Below are 19,739 nucleotides of genomic sequence, written 5' to 3'. Positions count from 1 at the left end.
TTCCAGGATATTATCTTATAAATTGTATTACCAGAATTTATTATCATGTTGTAGAAAAGCAGATATGTAATGTCCTCAGATGTGCCTGCAGAACCTCAGGAGGTGAATCTTGCATTTCACTTCCACTTCCTGTGTCTTTAGGCTCAACCTTTAACTTAAACATTTGTTCATGCACACAGAAGCTTTACAAAAAGACAAAGTCCAACCTGCACCCTATCGATCTAAAGTCCAGTACCGAAATCCCTCTGATATAATGAACACGAGTTAGACCTGTAAGAAGGGAACAGACTGAGAAATTCATTCTGAGGATTGTATTTAATACGAGACAGTGATTACCTTTAACAGCATGTGATACAGCAGAGAAAGACTTTAAAACAGTGGTTCTCAACTGGTGGGTTGGGACCCTGATGAGGGTTGCTGAGCTTCTTCAGTGGAATGCAATTAATGTGCGTTTGAGGGAAAAACATGGCTCAAAGTTGATCCTGAACAGAAACCCAAAGTGGAAGCACATCCATATCTTAATTTTTCCTGTGATGGTACATTTGGGTCGTTTTCTTGAGATCTGGAGATACTGATCTTGTTAATCCTGGGATTTTTGGATCTGGTGGAGATGCTCTGGGTTAATGGTCGAGCGGTTATTATGGTGGTATTTGGCATAAAATCAGTCACATTTAGCAATATTTTGACCTGATTTAGCTGCATTTATTTCACTGAAATTAATCACTTTAATAAAACCAAACTATAAATCATCTAGAATAAAAACTTCTTTGCATGATGTTTGGTGTAACACATGAATGTTTAACCACTGAGCTGAACCTGTGCCTGTGGCTGAGAGGTTTATAGTAAACATTTTTATTCTGGGGCAGATTTATTAACAGCAAACAGGCTTCTGTAGTTCACATTAAAGAGTCGGCTCTTAGAATCGACTTGTTCATGAACGGCACGTCATTACTGTCAGCTGGAGGTCCACAGGTAGGCCTGTTTCCTGCTTGTTTGTTTCTTATAGTCGGGGAAGGCACATCAAGCATGAATTTCTGCTGTTTTCATGGGGATTTTAGATGCTGTCAGACAGTTTAGAACGAAAAAAAGCTCCTACGTTGATGATTCTGCTCTCATAATTAGAATGTGCAGCTGTACAAACAGAATATAAATTATGTCAGAAATCCGTCTGACCAGTCGGGAGCAGCTGGTCGGGATGTCATCAGCCGTCCTGTCCCACAGTATACGCCGGCTTTAAGGACTGCTACATTTATCTCAAATGAATCTGATTGGTTGGAACTATTCAGGAGTTTGTGTTGTGAGGAGCTGTAGCTCCTAATGTTAGACCAGTTAAGAACCAGAGTTTTAAAGAAAGCAGCTGTGCAGAGAGAACCCATTCAGATGAGATATGACGGAATAATCTTTTAAATATGACGATTAGAGAGATTCATAACAACACAAAGACGGAGAGAAGAAGGCAGAGAGGATCTAAGCAGGAAACATCGTACAAACGGTATCAAAAGGATGGAAAAGATCATGACAGCGAGCGTTTTCATCACAGTGAGGCCTGAGGAGCTTCTGCATAGACGTCTGTTAACTCTCTGCTGTAGTGCTTATTGCTTTAAAATGGGGGAAAAAATGACAATTTATAATTTTTTTTGTTGTGCTACAATTTAAAATTCAACAACCCACAGACAGAAACACAGAAATCCCTCATTAAATAAAAAAACTCTAACTAAAATTTTGTCAACACAACATAAAGGGGAAAGTGTTTCCAAAGCCACTGCATGTCGATATATTACCAGTTCATTTCTTTAAAAAGTCTTTAAAATCAGATTTATTACAAATTAAAGTGACTGCAGCGTGTTTAGTGTCCTCTCCTGAGACATTTTCCTTCTTCCTCCATCTCATTGGATGACGCACAGCTCCGTGCTCGTCTCCCCGCCGTCTCTGTGCGTCCAGCTCTGCTGCTCTGACTCGCCGTCCTGCTCGTACGACGGCGGCTCCAGACTGTGCCTCAGCTCCATCAGAAGCTCTTTACCGTCACTGGAGGGGAGGTTACCCAGGTAGTACTGAGGGGCCAGCTCCACCAGCCTGACCGCAAAGAATTAAAAAATGTTCAAGGTCAACGCTTTAAAACCTGGAGGTCAAAGTTTAAACACAACAGGAAAGGAAAAAATAAACAGCAGAGGTACAGTCATTTAGGTTCAACCAAACCTACAATATTCTCGTCAAGCTTAGTAGATAACATGTGACGTCAAAAACAGGATGTTCTCTGAAAAACTATTCTAATGTTCCTCACATCTGTGGGTGGACCTCAGAGGCGATTCGGATGCAGTTGTCTCTGGAGATGGTGAACTCGTGATACAGCACCCAGCTGGGGGGGTCGGGCTGCGGCTGACGGCACAGGTAGGAGGAGAAGGGGTGGAGGTGAGCCACGTGGCGGTGAGTCAGCAGGAGGTAGTTACCTGAGCCGTCCACGTCGTGAGCCACCTGGAGAAAAACAAAACGAGGAGGAAAAACAAACTTTATTATCAACAGCAAGGACAGAAGAAAGGTAGCAGGTCTGAAGGATTTTAACAATAAATGTTACACTTTTAGGTGGTCGATTGAAGGGGATTTTTGGAAACTTATTTGGGAGCTGTAACAGAATTTTCAAAAAAAAATTTCAGAAATTCTAGGGAATTTAAAGAAATGTTTACAGGATTTTATTTTTTTTAATTTGGGGGAAATGTTCAGAAACTTTACAGGATATTTGGGAAATTTTCCTGGGGAATCTTCAATAGCGTTCAGTGGAAAATATGGGAACTTTCATGAATTTGTACAGGGATTTTTGGGGGAACTACAGGAATATCCTTGGGGAATTTCAGATAAATTTCCTGGAGATATACAAGATTTTTTTTTCCTGCAATTAAGACAGACCTTTCTTAATTTCTAGTGTATTTGTAAAGGAATATTTATAGAAAATTTTCATGTAATTTTCCTAAGATTTCCTGAAAGGTTTCAGTGATTTTCCCAAGAAATTTCAGGAATATTTCAAGATTTTTTAAGGAAATTTTACAAACAGGAGGAATATTTGGCAGTTATCACACAAATTTTCAGGAATTATTCTGGGAATCGTTTAGAATTTCTTTTTGCAACTGCTGGAACTATCACAGATTTTTATTTTTTATTTTTTTTCAAAACATTCCAGGGAATTTTAAGAAAGTGTTCAAAAATTTTCCTGGGAATTTTCCAAAGTTTTCCTGAACATGTTTCAAAATTTTCCCAAGAATTTGTCGGGAAGTAGTCAGCAATTGTCTCACAAATGATCAGAATTTTTCTAGGAATGCCCCAAAATTTCCCTTGATTATTTTAGAAGTTCCCAAAGAAAATTCAGAAAAATTCAGGTGATTTTTTTCTGGAATTTTTCCAATATTTTTGAGAGGGTTTTAAAAATAATATATATTTATTTTCCTTAGGTTTTTCCCAAGCTTTGTCAAATCTGGGAGGGAATTTTCCCACAAAATTTCAGAATAATATAATTTTTTAAGGGATTTCAAAAATGGAATATAGGAAATCTTCTCAGGAATTCTTTTGGGAACAAAAAGAAAAACTGACTTCATTTTGTTTTTTTATGAAAATGTAAGTCTGGTTAAGCCATCTTCATGTCAAGTCTATAATATTTTATGTTCATTGTAATGCACTGAGGGAATTCATGGAAAAGTTCGCCCATACGAACATCCTGTAGATTGTTTGATATGTGGAATAGAAAATCCTTCAGTTGTTTCAGATTTTCTCTCTATTAAAGAATAATCTTTGATTCAAATCCATACCAGAGAAAATGTGGAAATAGATTCTGCTCCATATTTTTGAATAAATCTTGTTTTTACTTTGAGGAAGAATCCTGAGATGAGCGCTCGTTTGATATTCGTGCAGTTGTCTTGGCATCCGAACGCCGGAGGAGAAACAGGAAGCTCTATCCGCTGCATCACCTCCAGAAGCTCCGCCCTGATCACCACAGCCAATCGTAAGGCTGTGTGACTCAGGAAGTTTGTGGAGCACCACGCCTCGTCCTGGTTATCTGCACAGTCAGATAGATTCAGTCATGTTTGGATCCACTCTAATAAACTGTTCCTGTGATGAAGAATGATGAGTACGTACGCTCTATGAAGGCTTTATAAATATTAACGAGGGTCAGGTGATCTCCCTCCATGTGCATCAGAGGTCTCCAGTGAGTGACGGCCGCCTCCTCTCTGCTGGGGTCTGCTGTCACGAAGCACGACGGCGCTAACAGAGGAGAAAGAGAGCATGAGCATCAGCAGCTGTGAGAAGATCTAATAAGCCTTTATTCTGACAGCGAGGATGAAGGAGCTACCGGTTAGCATAGCAGCGATGGTTAGCAGCTCATCCACACAGTCGTATTCACAGGCAGCGATCAACGCTTTAGCCAGCGACGGCTCCAGAGGAAGCTCCGACATGATGATGCCGACCTCCGACAGGTTACCGTCATCATCCAGAGCTGCCAGGTAATCCAGGTCCTCCAGGGCCTGCATGAGAGCTTCAGGAGCTGAGAGGGAGGGGGGTGAACACGGGGAGAAGGGTTTTTAACTGCATACAGTCTGAGGATGATAAACATTTAAGCACCACTCTAAGGTCCATGAACTACAGCAGACAGGGATGATAGCAGGAACATTTCATCTCAAACTGGTCGGTTTGTTTCTGTCTGTCTGCAGCTGATTGGACGCGCCGATGGACCTATCAGACCTTCATTTCTGTGCAATGCATGGTGGTATTCATAGCTTCACATTTATCGCCCCCTATCTCCCAATCAGCAGCATTACACACCCAAACACAGCATTAATACATATATTTTATTTGCAAGAAAAAATTGCAATTTGCAAGTTTTAAAAGTCAGAAATGCACAAGAGAAAAACAAAAAAATTGACATCTAAAAATCTTAAATGTATGAGAAAAAAATTGTTTTAAACATTAAATATGCAAAAAAAAACAACAAAAAAACAAAATCTGATCTGCACATATTAGCTAAAATCCTGATAAACCACCTACTAAATACTTTTAAGTGATCTTTCTTAATAACAGCACATGCCAGCCTATTTTCATCAGGTGTAATCAACTTAACAGTTAAAACTGATGCTGACTTTTAATGCAATATATGATTTTTTTCCAGATGGATGATGGGGGCTCAGCTTAAGTGGGAGTACTCTAAGGAAAACAGGTTTGAAACCACTGTGTTTGGTATTTTATGAGCTCCAGGTTCTTCTAACATCCAACTTTATTGATGATTACTATTCATGATACTAGTCCACTAAACGCTTGTCACTGCTTTCCTTTTGGAAAGTTATAAAATAACACCTATGAGTAACTTATCTACGCTGAAGAAAAAGAGAGATGTTCTGATGCTCTTCCCACCTGAATCAACAAAGACTCCCAGCTGTGGATTAACTTTGATTACTGAACACTGGAAGAGAAACCTTTTCTCACTCCTGCATGGATAAATCAGTATTCTTAACTCAGAGAAGTTCATGAACGTACCTGGTCTGTCGAGGAACTTGCACTGCCCCATGTCAGCGATGTCGAGTCTTTTCAGCAGCAGCACCAAGTGGCTGAGGTTCTCCTCCATCACACCGGGACAGTGAGCCTCCCCCATCCCTTCTTCATACAGAGACTTAGGGTAGAGACGGAGACACAGCCCTACAAAGACCAGGGAAACACCCGGAATCATGACTGGGTTCATACCACAATTTAAACTTCAATAGGAGTCTAGTAAAGTCTAAATATACCAATGCCTTGTTGGATACCAAAGCAACAACAGCAGAAGACACATTACACTGAGTCATTTATTGTTTTAATCACCAAAAACTGCAAACACTTACACACTGCAGGTCACCAGGCATTGTCAGATGATGGGATTCAGGAGTTTGCATGCATTTCTATTTATCTATATAATTATTAATAATAATTACTCGAGCGTGGTACGAAGGAGAAGTGCATAGTCAAAGTCTGAGTAGATGCCTGCTGAGTGTCTTTCTACTCTTTGACCACTAGAGGTCACTAAAGCCAAGCATTTTCAAAGCCTGCAGAGATGAATTGTTCCCATGTCATTATCTCAAACTTGGAGTTGAATTTCTGCAGCCTCTCTTTTAAAGTGCAACATTTCCTCAGCATCTAGACGACTGGTGGACATCGCATGCTAACCCTGAGATTCATCCTCCTGCTTATACGTTCATCACAGTCTGCTTCAGTCCATCAGATCTGATAAAACATTAATTGATGCTGGCTGCGTATTCTGCTTTTTCACACATGCATGTGTCATAAAGGTACATGGGCTGATTAAACCTTTTAGCTGCTATAATAAATAATACAGAAGCAGGCATACGAGGACAGCCTGCAGAAGAGAGGCAGAAACGACCTTTGACCTACCTGGAAGGAGGCTGTTGACTCTCTGCGTCCTCATGTCGGCCTGACGTTTGCTGATCGTCCTCAGAACCTGAGAGTTTGCTCTGATTTGTGGATTGTAAACCTGGAAGAGAAATCAGGTTACTAAACATAGAAATCCTCCATCAATAAGAGTTCATTTATTTAAGGACAAACTCACAGTTTTGAGTTGAAGGCCTGTGTCTACGACATAGCGGATCGATGGCAGAGAGAAGGAAGCCTCTGCCAGCGTGTCGGTGAGGATAATTTTCCTTTTGACTCCCGGTGGACCTCCAGCTCCTAGCACCGAGCCGTCCACGCCCCCAGAGCCGTCGTTCTCCTTCAGCGTGGAAGAATCAGCTTCATAGACCCGCTGGATCAACCCCCCCAGGCCAGCATGGAGGGGAACCATCCTGAGAGCTCCGAGCTGGGGACTCAGAGCCACACTTTCTTTTTCCAGAAGAGCCAAACACTCTTCTGTTTCCTGTACAGAAAAGGGAAAGAAAAAGTTTGAATTCATCTTAAAACACCCAAACATCCCCGATTCAGCTGACAGCAGGCTTATGAAGAGCTGATGTGTTTGTCCAGAAGCTTAAAGAGACACACTCAGCGCTGTCTCTAATAAAACAGGCATGAGGAGGTGAGCTGATGTTGACTTAAAGGGAGTTAAAGGAGCATCCTGCAAAGTTTTGGGTAAATATGTACAGAGAGATTTGGACATGGACCGAGAACACATGACAGACATATCAGTGTGAGAACTAGGACATCAGACACCTATGGACTCCAGAGGACTTATGCCCTGCTGTGCAATGCATTCTGGGCAGTTATGCTGTATGGCTGAATTGCTCTTCTTCCTACATCTTTCTGATTGTATTCAACTCAATCTAGATTAGATATTAAATTTAACAGAGACTCTATAAGTGCTCTGATGTTGGATTTGCGGAGTTTTACAAATCGTGTACCTGTGCGCTGGCCAGAAACACCAGGACGTCTCCTTCCTCGCCCCTCCTGTGCAGATCCAGCACCATGTGACACGCAGCAGAAACCGGATCTTTCCCTGGCGAGAGCTCCCGGTACAACGTCTCCACCCTGTTCACCTGCACAGGCCTCCTCTCCTCCTCCTCCCCCTCCCCCGCTTCCTCATCTCTATTCGCAGAGACGCTGTCCAGACTGAGGTGGGGGACTGACGGTCCCAGGAAGGCGACGAGACGAGGGGTGAGCGTTGGATGAGTGAGGAGGACAACCCTGAAGTTATCAGGTCTCTGTCTGCAGACATCACACAGCAGACCCAGCAGGACGTCTGTGGGGACGGTCCGCTCCTGCAGCTCGTCCAGAACGATGATGCCGTACTGATGCAGCAGGGGGTCTGACATCATTTCCTCTAACAGGAGGGTGTCACTGACAAACCTGGGAGAAAACACAGAGAGTTTATGAACTCTTCCAGCAGGAAACTGAGACTTTTCTTTATAAAATAAACTGAGAGTGCAGGAGAGGACACAGAGATCATTTTTCACTGCTGTAACACTTTCTCTGCCACCTCGGACTACACCCTGCAGGGATCAGAGAACAAAGAGTCGAGGTGGGGCCGTAAGAAAAGAAAGAACAGGTAACATAGTAACAGAAAACTGCTGTAATCCAAAGACGCTGCCTTTTGTATTGAAGAGGAGAGGACTATTCTCTATGATGGAAATAAGGTCAGACAATAAAGGAAGGGGATTTATTATTTCATGGATCCATGTAAGATTTAGTGGACAGAAACTTCCCAGGAGGCACTCTGATTTTAAACCAGGACAGGATTCCCCCTGTGAGATGTTTAAAGCAAAGAAATCTGCAGTAAAAGTGGCTAGTGAAGTGGCTAAAACCTGTAGCTCCTGGAGTGGCTACTGGAACCTGGTGTACCATATCTGATCACATTCTGTTCTGTTAAATGTGGATTCCTTTTCTTGTCGTCTTCTAATAAGTCTTAAGGCCCCCAATGTCTCGGTCTAGTTCGGTACACTTTAGTAGCTACTCCCCATGCAGCTGGTTGGTAAGTCCCACATCCGGGGAAGGAACTGAACCGAGGGTCGACTCTTACTATTATTAAGTAATCCTCAGTAACAAACATTTCTTCATGTTTGTTGTCTTTGAGGCGGGATTGCTCAGTGGTTAATGTCGCTGACTTTGTTACAGGAGACTGGGAGATCGAATCCCTATTCCGGCCGATGGGAAACCTAGAGGGCCCTTGGGCACATCTGTCCCAGATGAATGTTGTTTTGGACAAAGCATCTGCTGAATGACACGGTAACAGTAATAGTCAAACTGAACTAAGCTTGACAAAAAATGTGGTTAATCACAGTTAATTCATGATTTAATGACTTTTTCACATAGGGCCAGGTCGGTTTGGATGGCTTTTTCCCCTTAATAAAACAAAATCATCATTTAAAAACTGACTTTTGGATTTACTCAGATAATCTTTGTTTAATATAAAAAATTAGTCTGACGATCTTAAACATTTAAGTGTGTCATCATTTCATCCACTGACACGTTACTGTGGTCCATAAAGAGAAATGTGCTCTAAAGAAAAGTATTTTATGCCATTTATCACTGAAAAGCAGCTTTCTTGCTTTCTTGGCTTAAACAATAAGATGCCACTGTAAAATATCACGGGTCTTTACCTGAGCATGGTGTCCGGTGTGCAGCTGTCATCATGAGACACTCGGTAACCGACCTCCAGGCCCAGACTCAGGTCCATCTCATCAGCGACTCGCAGAGCGAGACTCACCGCCGCCACCGAGTACGGCTGAGAGCAGCAGACCAGACCCTGAGAGAACTCGTAGGAGAGTGCGAACTCTGCACACCACTGAGGGACCTATGAGGAGGGGGAAAGGAGAAAATGTATTTATACAGTCAACAGGAGCAGAAGAAGCAGTGCTGAGGGGTTTACTCAGACAGAAGTAGAGCTGGGACATTTATTTAATAATATACCAATGTATTTTTAAAGATACACAACATCGTTTAGATCAATATTTTGATGTTGATTAGGGAAATAAACAATCATTAGAAGCTCACATGATATACAGTGCAGTGAAAAAGTATTTGCCTCCTTTCTAATTCCTGATTTTTTTGTTTATCACACAAATGTTTCAGATGATCAAACCAATTTTAATATCTCACAAAGACAACCCAAGTAAATGTAAAGTGCAGTTTCTAAATGATGATTTTATTTGTTAAGTGGAAAAAATCCAACCCTATCTGCCCCTGTGTGAAAAAGAAATTTCCCCCTAAACCTAATAACTGGTTGTTCCACCCTTGGCAGCAATAACTGAAATCAAGTGTTTGTGATAACTGCTGATGAGTCTTTCTCATACTGGGGTTGTCTTTGTGAAATATTAAAACTGGTTAGATGATCCAAAACATTTGAGTGTGTTAAATATGCAAGAACAGGAATCAGAAAGGGGGCAAATACTTTCAAATGAGAAAATGAAGACTAAAGATCAACTTTAAAAGGCTGTACATCTGTTTGTGGGCACCAGAAGGGATTTAGAGTAACGTAAAAGGGCAAATGAAAATGATCTAGATCATTTCAACCTATAATCATCAGTATTTCTGAAAAAGCAGCCCACAACTGGTGTCGACTCAGCGCTAAAAATGAAGACGGTTTTTTTTTTACTGTAGTTTTAACAGATAAGGACGAAGGTGCAGGAAAGTGGATCTCTGAGCACTCAGGTGATGAAATGAGAGTTCAGGTTACAGCAGCAGCGTCACTTTAATGCTGTGTTGATTATTTGCCTGAAGGGAGTGACTGAGGAGCTGTAAAGACAACCAGGACACCACAGGGAAATTCCTCACGCACAAATACACACCTCCACAGAGGAGTGACTTATAATGGATCAGCTTAGTACTTATTTAATCACATTAATGCCATGCTATTTTGTCCTTACAAATGCAGCGTAGTTAAGCTACTGTAGCAGGGCTGCAGCTGGATCATTCTGATGTATAATAAGAAACACTGTTCCTTTGACTGTCTCAGTGGAGAAGTCAAAAGGAATCTGCACCATTTACCTTTTTCTTTTCCCTTTCAGTCAGTTCTGTTTTTCCTCCCCACTAGCTGGTACCAGACCACCGCCCCATCACACAAACCTCTTAAAAATACAGTGCTGTTCTGTTCCTTGTGTACTACTTCCTGCTCACCTGCGTGCTCTTCCCCGCCCCGCTCGGTGCGCTCAGCAGCACCATGTTGTGGCTCTCCAGGTGCTCCAGCAGACTCTGCCTCAGCCTCCACACCGGAAACTTCCTCCTCTCCTCCAGCAGAGAATAATACCTGGAGGAGAACGGTAAACCGTCGTAGGGGTTCACCTCCAGGTCTCCTAAACCGTCCTCTTCACCTCCTCCTCCTCTTCCTTCGTCTCCTTCATCGTCTAAATCCCCTGACAAGAGGGACGACACAGATAAGGAGTCCAGGGCCGTGGAGGGTGCGAGACATGACCCCGGAGAGAGGGGGGCGGCAGGGGAGTTTGCTGTCGGTGATGACATCGGCAGCAGGGGGCGGGGGGAAGACAGAGCAAGGGGCTACTTCAGAGATTACCTGCAGGAACAGAATAAGGTGGGGTTAATGTTAGACCAGCCATCTTTTAGAGCCCATGCACATCAAAGTGGCATCAGAACGTCACGGCGACAAAGCTGGACCATCACATGGCTCCACATCCAGGCCAAAGACGTAAGAGAAGACTGTATCTACATACAGCAGCTTTAAAATATCATGTGTAGAGTGCAAAGATACAGTCAAAACAGCACACATGCCCAGGCATGACTGCACTCCTCTCCCTTTCCACATCAGTAACATCAACTAGCACATATGCACACAGTCAGATACATGAATCCTTTTCTACTTCCACATCGGCCCTGCAGCTCAGAGGATGAACTGGATCATCAAAGATGTTCCTAACTCATTAGAGGTCAGGTTAGGTTTAGGGGCATATGCCAGTTTGGTACTTCACCGCATCAACCTTGGTCCTGCTCTGGCCTCCTGATGGCCATCATCCAGGCCTGTGCCAGGCCAATGCCCCACCTCTCCAGGTGGCACCCAGTATGCAGTGAGCTGGCCTGTGCCCGGGAAGCTGACCTTTCCCATCCCCGTCCTGAGCACGTCAGCATTAGACACACGGTCTAACAACGATACTCAAAGATGTGGTGAAGAGACGCTGTCAAAAAGGAGTTCAGTCAGCATCTCTGGCCATTAACGCCCAGGCCTCAAAAGAGTATAGTAAGACCAGAAGGACCAAGGACTGAAAGACTCTGACTTTCGTCGGCAAGCTCAGATTCCAGGAACGCTGCACTGTCTTGTTCAGCGAACCCATTTCCATGTGCAAGAGTCCAAGTCTGCAGCTGTGAGCTTAGCCTTGTAGTCAGTGGACTGATGGATTACTCTGCCAAGGACTATAGATAGGAGAATATAAAGAAAATTTGATTTACACTAGGGATGCACAGTATTATCAGCCTGGTATTGGTATCTGCAGATATTAGCTTAAAAAGGCAAATATCGGTATTGGAAGACATTAAAATTTCTGCTGATATTTACATCCAATATTTGACTGAATATCGGCATATATTAACTTTAAATTCTGGATATAAATTTTACTAAGTCAGTGGAGTTTAAGGCTGGACCAACAGACCTACGCCAGATGAGATATCTTTCTTTATCCTCATTCTTTAAACTTTAGAGTTTGATTTAAGGACTTAAGTGTGTTTCTTTGTTCAACTTTAAACCTTACAGCGTGCTCAAATGACTAAAGTTTTAGGTCTGAAAAACATCTAAATACGCAAACATCGGCATGTAGGGGAAAAAATCCAAGATTGTGCATTCCTAACTTTAAAGGGGACATATTAAGCAAAAATCCCTTTTTCAAGCTTTTCTAACTAAAATATGTGCCCCTGTCCACAATCCTCCCAAGATTCAGAACCCCAACACCCCCCCCCCCCAGCTTTCAGAAAATGTGTGCTGAAACAAGCCATTCTCAGATTTTACCCTCATGATGTCATGTGGGGAGTTAGCCCCGCCCCCAGGTTTGATTGGCCCTCACAGCCTGAAACAAAGTTCCGCCCTCCCCTTCTGATCTTTCTCTCAGCTGCCAACTGAGAAGAGGATCAGGAGAGCCACATCCATTTCCTGAGAGGGGCGGAGTCAGACAGCTCATTAACATTTAAAGCCACAGACACAGAAACAGCTGGTTCTGATCAGGGCTGAAACAGAGGAGTTTTAGACACGCAGACATCAATACTGGAGTGTTTTCACAGAAGCAAACTTCACAGGCATGTTTTAGGACCTCTGAGACTGATATAAACTTGTCCTAAAGGGTCAAACATGTGACCTTTAACTGACTTCTCCTAAGTTCTTGGTTCCTAACCTGGGGTCCAGCAGGGTACTAGAGGGGATGCAAGGCTTTATCAAAATTATTTTGCACAGATGTGTATTAGCCTCCAAAAATACAAGTACATTTTATCTACCCTAACCCTAGACAGTTATCTTTTTCTAAAACAAGTCTTATTTGACCTTTTCTTTGGTGATATTAAAAACAAAATCTTACATTTGTTTCTATTTTTGACTGCACTATGTTTACATGTGCCCCGGGTCGGCTCAGGTTTGTTAGAAAAAAACAATGGGGGGGCTTCACTGCGTCTCATTCATCCTCTCTGGCTGACTTCGGCTGAAGGATTCCTGTCTTTACTGAGCAGCTAAAGATCTCTGACTCTTAACTCTGCTTTAGCATGAAGCTCAGTAACAAACACATGCTTCATTTATGCATAAAGATCAAACTAGTCAAACAGCTTATCCATCAGTATAAAGGGAGCCGCAGCATTAGAAGGTTAATGATATTATAACCCTAGAGACCTTTGTCACTCATTGATTGGCCAGGCTATCGTTAGCTCATTAATGCCTTAATACTCACTGTCACTCCTGGTGCACACATGAACACACACCGTCTCACTCTTCTCTCTCCCATCTCCAGTAGACAGACGTATAAGCTGCACCATGGGAGGAATATCATGGATGTTAAATGTCCAACACTAATGTTTTTATCCCGACACATTAAATCAAATTAAACCTACTTAATACAGGCCTTTGGCTCTTCCTCATGAAAAATAATGAACCTTACTCCTCAACATTTTTGGCTATCATTAAAATATTCTTATCACAGAAAGAAGAGGAAGAAAACTTTATTTATAAAGCACAAGCTTGCATGTAAACAGCTTCTGCCATGCCAAGTGATGTGATAACTGCACGATACAACAACCGATAACCAAATTAGATTTTCATCCATTTTTTATATGTTGTTGCAGCCCTAATCCAAACAGATTCAATCACAAACTAACAAGGGCCGATAATCTCACCCAGCAGATTCATATAGATATAGATATATAGATATAGATCAGTCTTTAGCCTGATGTGTCCCAGCCTCCATGCATGCTTTGTCACTGAATGCTTAAAGCCATGGTCCTGTTTAAAAAGACTGTGGCTTACTGCAGTGCCAGTTCACCTCTGCTTTACCTTCAAGTTCAGTCTGAGGAGGCAGGAAGTCACAGATATTTGACTGCAGGTATTTCAAACATCGATGTGGAGTAGATGTGAGAGGCCACGTCACATCCCTCCACTAAAAAGGCCCTTCAGAAGAACCTGCAGCACGCTTGGTATTTATCTCAGGAATGTGGGCCTCCACCCAGATGCCAGCAAGCGTGAATGTCTGACAGCTGCGACAGACGTGACGTGCTAAGAGAGAAAAGCCTGCAGACGCTGAGCTGGTTCAGTTCTGTTTTTAGAAAACAGAGGCTCAAGTCAAAAAATAGTCACAGGCTCCTACTCCTGTGGTTGTCCATGAAATAAAGGAGATTAATGCCTTTCTAAAGCATGATTTTATTTCTTCTGTGATTAGGGGGAAACAGTCCTGAGCTTGGTGATAAGGTCATCACCACCTCCAGACTGAGATAGAAATATTCCTGTAGCTGTGACAAACCTGACAATATTTAGCTTGAGAAAAAAGGATCTAGATGCTGGAAGTGTAGAGGTCTTGTCTGGGCCACATGTACAGAGAGTGTTCTCCTCTGGGACAACCAAGTTCAGATCCAGCCTGCGGCTCCTTTCTCACACCTCACCCCACTTTGTGATGCTGTCCACTGTCCTATCAAAATAAAAGCCCAAAGAATCAAAAAGAGAAAGCAGAGATCTAGCACCTTTTGAAGGCTTACAAAAGTATCAGAGAGAGGGCTGCTAAAATCTGGAACTAATATGCTATCAACACCGACCCAGTCAAACCACAGCAGATCTTACTGGTAGCACTCATTAACATCACATATTAGAGGAAACAGGAGCATCATCGCTGCTCTCTCTTTGTCACGGTCCCTCCTTTCTGTCTGGATTCAGGATTATCTAACAGGAGTCATCCCAGGGTGGAGCCATCATTCACCTTCAGGTGCTTTTATTATAGACTCAACAAAAGAAGCTTTAACAGCTAATATCTGTTTATTCTACTTCATCCATTATACTCTAATAAAAACAGAATATTTACATGCACACAATTCAAACCGATATGCTTTAAAAAGCACAGTCAGAATATGAGAGCACAAATCTTTATGATCCTAGGAAAAAAATAAAACCATATCAGCACATGTCATAATGAAACAGAATCCCTGTGCCCCCAATTCTGAGTAGTTTCTTATTTTCAAATGCAAAAAATCACAAGCAACCACCTGTGGGGAAATGCTCACAATGTTTTTGTGCAATTTAAGCTATGTGCACGAGTTTACCAGCAATGTTTAGTAGGATTCACCTGTCTGCTTTTATTTTTATGTTTAGTATTTCAAAAGGGAAACGAGTGAATCTATTAACACCTCAGTAAAACGTTAATACACCTGAATTTACCAAACAAAAGACAAAACACCTAATGAATAACAATGAAATAATAACACGTAATCAGAGAGGTGTAGTTGTTTTTTTTTAAACCTCAGGTAGAGCTGTATTTTTGGCACATTATAATCAAAATGATGTTGATTGTTATTATGGTTAGATGATTTGGTAAAGTAATCTTAGTGTCATTTTTCCCCCAATATTGCATTATTGCAAGTTCGTCATCTTCAATAAATCATTCAGAATTAAAACCAATACCATATTAGATATATTTAACTAGGGCTGAACACTTCAGATAAAACAATAGAATAATTATTCTGATTCTGATTTAATGTTTTAAAGGGAATAACCATTTTTATGTCATTCCTATTCTTAATAAGTAGGCTAATAAAAGTAGTAGAAGAAGAGCTTTTTTTATTCTATTCTAAATAAAAACTGAGGCTTAAATGTTTAAATGACGTGAAGAGTAGAACATCTCTGCTGCAAAAGGAAGTTTTAAACTGAATTTTGGCACAAGTCAGGTTAAAGAGATATTCTGTGATCTGAAAAATTCAACAGCTATATTATAAATTAATCTTAATGTCAGTTATTTTCTCAGCGTTAGCTGAATTGTTAGTGAGATAATTATTATTAAACACAATTAAACATTTTTATATCATATGCATAACAAACATTTAATTAATTTAAACACCTCAAGGTTCTAAATTTTTTTAATAAAAAAAGAATTAATTTATATAAATCTGATATTAAACCTAATTAATACTTCATACTAGGGCTGTGAAATTAAACACAAACTAGATTAAATCGCGATATGGCCTGCTGCAATTTACAAATCACAGGAGTTGCAATTTTCTTTAACTTGAAATTTGTCAAAATAGCAGTTTTATATATTATTTTTTGCAGCAGAGATTTTATGCACATTATGCAATAATAATTTAAGTTTCACTGTTTTTAATGGTTTCTATTTTGGTTTATGTAAGTCTTGTTTTTATGCAAAATGAGAGACATAAAAATGACAATCCCTTCAATAAAGCAATGGGTATCAAATGTCAATATGAACAGAAATAACAAGTTAAATCTATCTATTATTGATGAAGCCTAGCATTAGTTCAAACTCCCAGCTGTGGCCATATTATAACCAGCTTCACCTCCTCCTCTATAGACTAAAGCTCCACCTCCTCCACCCCAGCCTCCTCCTCTATAGACTAAAGCTCCACCTCCTCCACCCCAGCCTCCTCCTCTATAGACTAAAGCTCCACCTCCTCCACCCCAGCCTCCTCCCCTATAGACTAAAGCTCCACCTCCTCCACCCCAGCCTCCTCCTCTATAGACTCAAGCTCCACCTCCTCCACCCCAGCCTCCTCCTCTATAGACTAAAGCTCCACCTCCTCCACCCCAGCCTCCTCCTCTATAGACTGAAGCTCCACCTCCTCCACCCCAGCCTCCTCCGTGATAGACTTAAGCTCCACCTCCTCCACCCCAGCCTCCTCCTTTATAGACTGAAGCTCCACCTCCTCCACCCCAGCCTCCTCCGTGATAGACTAAAGCTTCACCTCCTCCACCCCAGCCTCCTCCTTTATAGACTTAAGCTCCACCTCCTCCACCCCAGCCTCCTCCTCTATAGACTGAAGCTCCACCTCCTCCACCCCAGCCTCCTCCGTGATAGACTAAAGCTCCACCTCCTCCACCCCAGCATCCTCCTTTATAGACTGAAGCTCCACCTCCTCCACCCCAGCCTCCTCCTCTATAGACTGAAGCTCCACCTCCTCCGCCCCAGCCTCCTCCTCTATAGACTGAAGCTCCACCTCCTCCACCCCAGCATCCTCCTTTATAGACTGAAGCTCCACCTCCTCCACCCCAGCCTCCTCCTCTATAGACTGAAGCTCCACCTCCTCCGCCCCAGCCTCCTCCTTTATAGACTGAAGCTCCACCTCCTCCACCCCAGCCTCCTCCGTGATAGACTAAAGCTCCACCTCCTCCACCCCAGCCTCCTCCTTTATGGACTAAAGCTTGTTGTACCCTCATGTTCAGATTCATTCTTCTATGGATTAATTGCTTCTAAAATAATTTGTTTTCAGTACATTGTCATTTATGTAACTATTCAGATGGAGGTTTCTGCACTCCCTGAAAAGTCGAAGCTGCTAACTAACCCAGGTAGCATCTTCAGAGCAGAGCCTTCTCTGCTAAGTTAAAACTTACTACATCAATTCTGCTATAAAATGGTTAAATGTATGATGAGTGTTCCTGACTGATGGTGGGTTATGATACAGAATGATTTATTGCTTGAATTGTTTGAAAAATGCACAAGAATCAAATATTAAATAGCAATCGCATTACTGGGGGAAAAAAGGAATTAGATTACTTTTGCCAATTGTTCAGCGCTACATCATACCTCTTTATACATTTAAAGACTCTGTTGCATATTCAGTTTTTAACCTATTACATTACTACCTTTTAACAACAATGAACACCTTCTAAATATCATTTTACTTAAGTATTCCTACCACAATCTACAAGTACCTATTTACACTGCAGATAAAGCTAAAAAGTAAAACGGCAAACAGGACTTTATTACTTCTTAGTTCTGATATTAGAGCCGGCTAACTCTAACCATTACTACAAAAATAAAACAGCCAGTTTCACCATCATGAAGCTAAATAACATCAACATTTGATTGTGTGGTCCACATTGTCCACTTAATATTACATAGTCAGTAAAAGATTATTTCTACTTTTTAGTTCCCAAAAATTGGCCTGTCTCCTTTAAACTGTCTAAATTTAACTTTTCTTATTTAATCTGCTTTCACTACTCCCCTATGACCCTGCCTTAAGAAATAGAGATGGTTTGGTGCTTTTCGATCGTATTATCATGACGATAACAGACAGTATCGTTTTAATTTTTATTTTAATTGTTAAGTATCGAGAGTATCGATAATTCTGATCATAGAACAATCAGGGTACTTTATTTAAATGGAGCCTGGAGCAGGTTGTCAGCTGGCAGTCACAGACGGGCCTAATGTTTCCTAAAATAGCCCTGAATCACAAATAAAAGGTTTTAAAGAGGACTAGACTGTAGAAATGTCCCTCCGGTCTTACCTGGGGAACATCCCGGACGGGGAGAGGAACAAACGGACCGACTGACTCTCAGCTCCCCGTTGTTGTGTCGGTTCACTTCGGTTTGTCTGACGTTAAAAAACAGCTTCACATACCGGATAACGACTCCAGAAAACAGCAGGGACAGATAAATATAACTCCCACCAGTGTTTGTCCGTGAAAATATTCACCGTTTCTGGTCGTTTCCCGCTGATAATGACAGTAAAACACGAAGGTGCTCACTGCTTGTTTTAGCTAGCAGCCGCCATGTTTGCTGTCGAGCTGTCAAATCTCGTGCTGCATTCACGGCCCCTCGGAAAACTCCGGTTAATAAACGATATACTCACAATGCCTTTATAATAACTCTTTTTGAATTGTTGGATCAACGCACCAAGACTTTAATTGAATGAACTGATGGCCAAACATTACAAAGCAGTAAAAATAGTAACTTTATTATAAAACGGAGAAATATAATTCTGTCCCTCTATTACTCAGTGAGCTCTTTTTAGCTCAGTAAGCAATCTTTAGCTTTCACCCTTTTTTAACTGTGTTAATAGTTCCACTTGCCTCTACTTGCCTAAATGTTGCCATTTTACTGTATAAAGGCTGTTTATGTTGCAGTTTTGTGGGTTTCCAATGGGAACAGTGCTTTGTGTAGCATGAGCGACCTCTGCTGGGCCCCTGCAGACCTGCATGTTGAACCTGTTATCTTGTGGTCAGTGTGCAGCATGCTGCACCGGTGGTAAATTGATCTTGATCAGCTTTGTCTTTCTCATTTTTGTGCTGTAACCTTATCAACATTAACTCAGTTTATTAATTATCCTTTAATTCTTTGTTTAGAGAGTTTCCATAGAAATCATCATGTTGCTGTCAATAATGTTTTTGTCTCACTGATCTGTTTTATTATTTACCTGTATATTTGCATTAAAGGCTGAACTGGTGTGTTACTTTTAATTGTTTGTAATCTACTCATTGAATTTGACATTTTGAGGGTCACTATCCTGTGTTTTTTGAGTCAGAAGGGATCACATTTTGGATAAAGGTCTTACATAATCTGTCTCGCAGGCCTTACTGCAGTCAAGGATCTCTTAAGCTCCTCATTTCTCAAATACTCACTGGCTTCTGACATTTCTAACCTGAAACGTTTCCCAGCATGAATCAATGATGCAAACCAGAGCAGTTTTACAACGACTGTAATATGTTCCTTCAGGGATCAGCTATCGTTCTAAAATAACCCTGGTAGTGTTTTAGCTATTACAATGGTGTATAAGGGCCACCCTAAGAAGAAAAATATGTCCATTTTCTTCAGAAAAAAAACATGAAGGTCTTAGTAGTTTTAAGTGTAAAAAAGAAACATAAATTTGATATAA

General features: G+C 41.5%; 1 protein-coding gene across 2 annotated transcripts; it reads right to left on the bottom strand.

The window, feature by feature from the left end:
* Positions 1–302: 302 nt before the first annotated feature.
* On the bottom strand, positions 303–18,645 carry dqx1 (DEAQ box RNA-dependent ATPase 1). 2 transcript variants are annotated; one of them, XM_041811404.1, is made up of 13 exons: positions 18,373–18,645; positions 14,388–14,552; positions 10,570–10,963; positions 9,054–9,247; positions 7,359–7,803; positions 6,578–6,880; positions 6,403–6,502; positions 5,515–5,673; positions 4,337–4,528; positions 4,123–4,248; positions 3,852–4,042; positions 2,282–2,472; positions 303–2,073 (listed from the first exon to the last, which is right to left on the bottom strand). In XM_041811404.1, the coding sequence occupies exons 3-13, from the start codon at positions 10,909–10,911 to the stop codon at positions 1,887–1,889; spliced, it is 2,430 nt and encodes an 809-aa protein (XP_041667338.1). In that variant the 5' UTR covers positions 10,912–10,963; positions 14,388–14,552; positions 18,373–18,645; the 3' UTR covers positions 303–1,886. The 2 variants fall into 2 exon arrangements, with proteins under 2 accessions (XP_041667338.1, XP_041667337.1); XM_041811403.1 differs by lacking the exon at positions 14,388–14,552.
* Between the last annotated feature and the right edge of the window lie 1,094 nt (positions 18,646–19,739).

The sequence above is a fragment of the Cheilinus undulatus genome, linkage group 17 (assembly GCF_018320785.1).
Source record: "Cheilinus undulatus linkage group 17, ASM1832078v1, whole genome shotgun sequence".
Taxonomy (NCBI): Eukaryota; Metazoa; Chordata; class Actinopteri; order Labriformes; family Labridae; genus Cheilinus; species Cheilinus undulatus.
Note: the sequence above shows the minus strand (reverse complement) of the source record. Positions and strands in the feature narration are given on the sequence as shown.